This window comes from Leopardus geoffroyi, chromosome B3 (assembly GCF_018350155.1).
Source record: "Leopardus geoffroyi isolate Oge1 chromosome B3, O.geoffroyi_Oge1_pat1.0, whole genome shotgun sequence".
Lineage (NCBI taxonomy): Eukaryota > Metazoa > Chordata > Mammalia > Carnivora > Felidae > Leopardus > Leopardus geoffroyi.
Window position 1 is genome coordinate 120,340,084 of NC_059337.1, and position 6,000 is coordinate 120,346,083.

Genomic DNA, 6,000 nt, shown 5'->3' on the forward strand with positions numbered 1-6,000 from the left:
AAATAAAAGGCTACAGGAACCAGAGGGACATGTGAGCCTAAAGAAAGAATGCAAGTGATAAAAACAATGACTCTAAAAATGGAAATAACAAAAAATGATTTCAGTATAATACTTCATTAAAATAACACCTTCTTCAGACTACATTGGAAATGACAAAGGCAACTCTCTCTCACTCTGAAAATTGTCAATTAGAAGGAATGAATTCTGCATTTATCCTGCCCTCTCTACATGAATTAAAAATTTTAGAGTAACCAAATGGTTTTAAAAGCTCATGAATTCTTTAAGAATAATTCCAGCTAAGGGACACCTGGGTGGCTCAATCAGTGAAGCGTCTGACTTCAGCTCAGGTCATGATCTCGTGGTTCATGGGTTCAAGCCCTGCATCAGACTCCGTGTGGTTCGTGGGTTCGAGCCCCGCATCAGACTCCATGCTGAGAGCTCAGAGCCTGGAGCCTGCTTCGGATTCTGTCTTCCTCTGACCTGATCTCGCGGTTCGTGGGTTCAAGCCCTGCAAAGGCTCTGGGCTGAGAGCTCAGAGCCTGGAGCCTGCTTTGGATTCTGTGTCTTCCTCTCTCTGCCCCTCCCCTGTTCGCACTCTGTCTCTCTCTCTTAAAAATAAATAAACATTAAAAATTAAAAAAAGAATTCCAGCTAGTAAATATGGAAGGAATAACAAAAGTAGAAAATCATCATTACACAACCTTAATGAAACAATAAATTCGCACAACAGTCAGCAAGACTCAGAAGTAAAAGAATGATGAGAAGCTTTACAATGGAGACTTTGGGCTGCTACCACCTTAGGTAGGTAGAATAACGCCCACCTCTCCAAAGATGTCTACACCCTAATCCTCAGAACCCGTGAATGTTATAGTACATGGCAAAAGGGGGTTTGCAAGTGTGATTAAATTAGGGTCTGTGATAAGGAGATTATCACAAGGGTCCTTACAAGGGAAAGAGAGAAGCAGGAAAATCAGAAGGAGATGATGGAAGCAGAGGAGGGAGGGGGAGAGAGACGGTGGGAAAGAGGGAGAAAAAGCAAGATTTAGAGATACTTATTACAGGCTCTGAGGATGGGGGAAGGGTCACCAACTAAAGAATGCAGGCAGTCTCTAGATGCTGGAAAAGACAAGGAAATGGATTCCCTCACCTAGAGTCTTCAGAAACAACACAGCTTTGTTGACACCTTGATTTTATGACTTCTAACCTCCGAATTGTAAGATAAATAAATGTGTCTCGTTTTAAGCTACTGAGTTTGTGGTGATTTGTTACAGTAGCAGTAGGACGCTAACACAAAGGTGAACCCACTGATCAATCTTAGCACTGAGAGGCACAAAAAGTACTGTGTGCTTTGCTGCGATGCCGCATGAGAAATACAGCACCCACGAAGTACTCTTCACCAAAAAGATAAACCTGAAACTAACTGCAGCACATCTTTAGAGCTGATTCCTTTTACAAGAAACACGGGGAGCAGAACTGTTTGGATGATACTTCAAGGAAGTAAACAGACAAAGCCGCAATGTAGGACATTTTACGGACAACTGACTGACAATACAACTGACAAGACTCGATTAAAGAAGACTTGAGAGATCTAAGAAATTAATTTAAAAACATATTTCTGAGACAACTGGAGAAACCTGACTATGAATTGAGTACTACTGGATAGCATTATTAATTTTGTGAGGAGTGAGTATAGCCACAGAACACGGTGACTACGTGCTTAAAGGAATTCATGCTGAAGTGTGCAAGACTGAAATACCATGATATCTGGGATTTACTTTAAAACAATTCGGCATACGGGCACTAGGGCGGGTCAGTCGGTTAAGCATCTGACTTTGGTTAAGCATCCAACTTCCGGCTCAGGTCGAGATCTCTTGGTTCGTGAGTTTGAGCCCTGCGTCGGGCTCTCTGCCATCAGCGCAGGGCCTGCTTCAGATCCTCTGTTCCCCGCCCTCTTTCAGCTCCTCCCCCACTCGTGCTTGCTTTCTCTCTCTCAAAAATAAACATTAAAAAAAATTCAGCATTAAATGAGGAGGAGAGGCAGTTTCGATGAAACAAGTGTGGCAAGACCCTGATAAGTATTGAGTCTGGGTACTGTATTCATGGCGGACTGACCATACTCTTCTTTATAAAACTGCAAACAAACCATAACCAAACCAATTTGAATCAGTTGATGACATTTAAAAATCAGGAGATTTCACACCAAAACCTGGATTTCTGACTTCATGTGAAAAATCAGATGTGGCAACGAGGCCTACATCAAGAGATCGGTACTGGCTACCCCAAATTAACAGTTCCCAGCGTCTCCCAGGTATCATCACTGCCACTGTTTATAATCATATCTGTCCCAATTCATTCATTTATGTTGCCTACCTGGCATTTATTTGGGTTTAGGATCCCAGGAGTAATCCAATTAAGCTGGTTAGAAGCAAGAGAACGAAGCACACGTGGGGAGACCAACTGAGTGATGGCAAAATGTTAGTTTTGTTGAGGTGTCTCCAGCAGTCTTGGAGGCGATATAATTCACATGAGGCCATAAAGCTAAACTATGCTTCCTGTATTTATTAACGGCTTACTAGAAGGCACGCCAAATGCTTGAGATTCTGGAAAATATGAACATGAAAATAATTCCTGCCCTCAGAATACTAACAATCTAATAAGAAAGACAAGGTATAAAGACAAATAGCTACAATATCAGATGAAAATAAGTTCAGGGTACTGTTCAGGGTGGCTCATACCTAAAATGCAAAATGGGGAGTGACCAAATACATAAAGCTCCAGAAAGAGATCATAAAGAGCGCTACAGAGCACGCTGGAAAATTAAACTTTATCAGATGAGCAACAGTGAGCCACTGAAGGGTTTCAAAATATAAATATAAATCAGAGGGGACAACACTGGAGATGAGAGTAACATCTCCTTTATTGCTCAAATTCTCTTATTCTATGCACTACATCCTTCGAGGAGTCAGCAGCATGACTCTCCAAACACTGTATCTAAACCTCTGAAATTATATGATCACAGCTTTCTTGGTCAGACAGAAGTTTGGTATCCGAAGAGAATAATAAAAGAAAAGGTCACTGAGCAAACCCCTAAAAATAGTTTATATCTCCCAAATAAAATATAAATAATTACCACTACTGGGTTCCAATACCTTAAACATAAATTATGGTCTTACTATACCCGAAGCTCTATTAAAAAATAAAAAGGTTTCTTCCTATTTAGTCTAAGACCCATTTTTCTTAACAAACTGTGCGCTTATCCCGTATGAATAAAACAATCAAAGCTTTATGGGTATCATGTTATATTAACGTTTCAAAGACAGCGCTGGTCATCCTAATGGTACAATAGGGCCAAACTGGCATTACGGTAGTAGTTTGTCACCATCAACGAATACTGTTGAAATCTTGCATAAAAATTGGCCAAATCCTGGGGCGCCTGGGTGGCTCAGTCGGTTGAGCGTCCGACTTCAGCTCAGGTCACGATCTCGCGGTCCGTGAGTTCGAGCCCCGTGTCAGGCTCTGGGCTGATGGCTCAGAGCCTGGAGCCTGCTTCCGATTCTGTGTCTCCCTCTCTCTCTGCCCCTCCCCCGTTCGTGCTCTGTCTCTCTCTGTCTCAAAAATAAATAAATGTTAAAAAAAAAAATTAAAAAAAAAAATTGGCCAAATCCAAACTCTGGGGTACCATTAAAGAAAATACTACAGAGTGACCATTTTGTGACCAACGATCGACTTTAATCAATCACAGGTATTACAAATAAAAAGCAAGGCGAGTATAAGACTGCAGTCCTTTTCTTTCACCTTACTGAACTCCCAAACCAAGAATTCCAGATCGGACATCAATTTATTCAACATCGCTCTAAGCCTCAGTCTGCTCACGTGTAAGATGAAACCAACGGTAACGAACTAAATAGTATCATATGTAACGTGGCACAGGACCTGACACACAGCTAATGCTCAACAAATAACGGTTTTTATTATTCACAGTAAGCTTCAGCCCTTCCATGATTTTCCTGCAGGTTTCAGGGGGTCTGATGATGCCAAGCCCGACACATACTCAACAGGCAGAGGCCTCTTCGGAGAAACAAGTTCCAGTTCAAGATAACTAGGACCGGAACACTTACAGGACCCCGACCACGACCAAAGTCGAGGCCGCCCCAGCTCTGCGGTCACCACATCCAGCAAGGCCTCGCGGCCCTTGTAAGGGTTCCCTGGCATTGGCGCCCCGCCCCGCCAACTCCGACCAGCCGGATGAGGGGGCGGTCTCGACCGCGCACCCGTCGCGCTTCAGGGAGGCCAGGCCGCCCTCCAGGCCCCAGGCCGCCCCCCCCCCCACCCCATCCTCGGTCGACGCCTACGGTCTTCCCTCCCCGCGCCGCCCACTGCCGCACCTTGAGGTGGGTACGCAGGCCGCCAGCGCCCCCAGACTGGTCGGTGATCTCGTACGCGCCCGTCACCAGCAGGTCCTTGTGGATCTCCTCGCGGAGGCACTTGCGGGAGTTAACGGGGAGATGAAAGGAGATGGCGAGCACCGAGCCGGGGCCCAGCAGGAATAAAACCAGCACCGCTAACGGGGAAGGGCCACGCTGAGCTGGTGGGCCAGACAAACCAGACATGGTGCCGGAGACGGTTCACCTCCTTGGGCCTCTACCGCGCCGGAACCGGGAGGTCCCACGTGACTCACCTCTGACCGGATGCCGTGAGCGCCATTTTGGAGACTGGCAAATAAACGAGGGCTGTATGATAAATCTCTTGAAAGGGAAAACAGGATATGATACCACGTAATATCAACAAATTACAATGGTTAAATTCGGTTTTCTAGAAGTTTCCCTCAAAAGTTTTATTTTTGTTAACTTTAGTAACCGCTCAGTCAGCCGTAACAAGTGTGGGCAGCCCTGGAAGTAATTCTTTTTTAACTTCCGGAAGTAGTGCCCGCGAGTTTCTAAGGTCGGTGATACCATAGCAACCAAGCACCAATAGGAAACGGCCACAAAGGCCCTTGGTTAGTCCCGCCCATCGGCCTCCAAGGCCTGCCGGGCGGGGCGCAGGCAGATGTGCCTTCCCAGCACCTTGCTGCCTTGGTGACAACTGGGACGTTGAGCACTAGAGAAGAAAACTTCGAGAGGCTGAGCGGAAAGATTCTAATTTGGCTATTAGGCGAGCGGAGCCAGTATCTCAGATTAGGTGTATGGGTTACCTGATGAATGTGAGCTGGGCGTAGGCACAGATCGTGCACCTGAGCACAGTAACTGCTGGAGTAACTGCTTTCTGAATGTGTATCTTATTTAGTAAACCTTAGGCACCTACTGTGTTAGGTAACATTCAACGAAATTTGGATTTTGTATTTTCTTTTTAAAATTTTATTTTTAAGTAATCTCTGCACCCAGGGTGGGGGCTGGAACCCACAACCCTGAGATCAAGAGTTGAAGGCTCCACCGGACTGAAGCAGTCTGGTGCCCGTGTATTTTCCATTTAAATTGAATAAAACACACTGTTTTAGTTCAGTCTGAAAAATGGAGCCGATGCCATTTACCAGATAAGCGTTGTCAAGTAATTACGTGTTTTTAATGCATAAACACTTTAGGGATCAAATAGGCTAGTCTGTAGTAAGTAAATGTACATGGTAATCGCTCATATGTTCTTTCATATTGAGTACCTACTATGTGATGATGGTACACTATACCGTGCATGAATACCGACGTGTTTTGATTTAACCACTATTGCTATCAAATAGTCAGGAATGAAGAAAATATGAAGATGAAAAAGGAATACACAAGAGCCTAAGTTTAGAATCATCTACTTTGATTGCTTTTCATTGATCAGCTACAGAAATACCCAGAAGTTGGACTATCTGCTTTTAGCAATTTAAATGATTGTTCTGTATTTATAACTCCTTTTAGTCCATCTAGTTCTTTTCCTGGAACTGAAGTCCCACAAACAAAACAAGAACAAACATAAAGGAGCTGTAAAACATTTTAAAATTTGACAAATGCCATATAATAATTA

The 6,000-nt window shown here is 44.1% G+C and overlaps 1 protein-coding gene and 1 long non-coding RNA gene across 2 annotated transcripts in view; both read right to left on the reverse strand.

Moving 5' to 3' along the window:
- The window catches only part of TMED10 (transmembrane p24 trafficking protein 10), a 42,340-nt gene extending 37,669 nt beyond the window's left edge, over nucleotides 1-4,671 (reverse strand). Inside the window, exon 1 of the mRNA XM_045451542.1 lies at nucleotides 4,386-4,671. Within this exon, the coding sequence (XP_045307498.1) occupies nucleotides 4,386-4,610 (225 nt within the window). The 5' untranslated portion in view covers nucleotides 4,611-4,671. The remainder of the gene's footprint in view (nucleotides 1-4,385) is intronic.
- LOC123584092 lies at nucleotides 2,540-4,263 on the reverse strand. Its single transcript, XR_006705152.1, has 2 exons — nucleotides 4,052-4,263; nucleotides 2,540-2,600 (listed from the first exon to the last, which is right to left on the reverse strand). It is a non-coding gene; the product is annotated as an uncharacterized LOC123584092 (long non-coding RNA).
- Nucleotides 4,672-6,000: the final 1,329 nt, after the last annotated feature.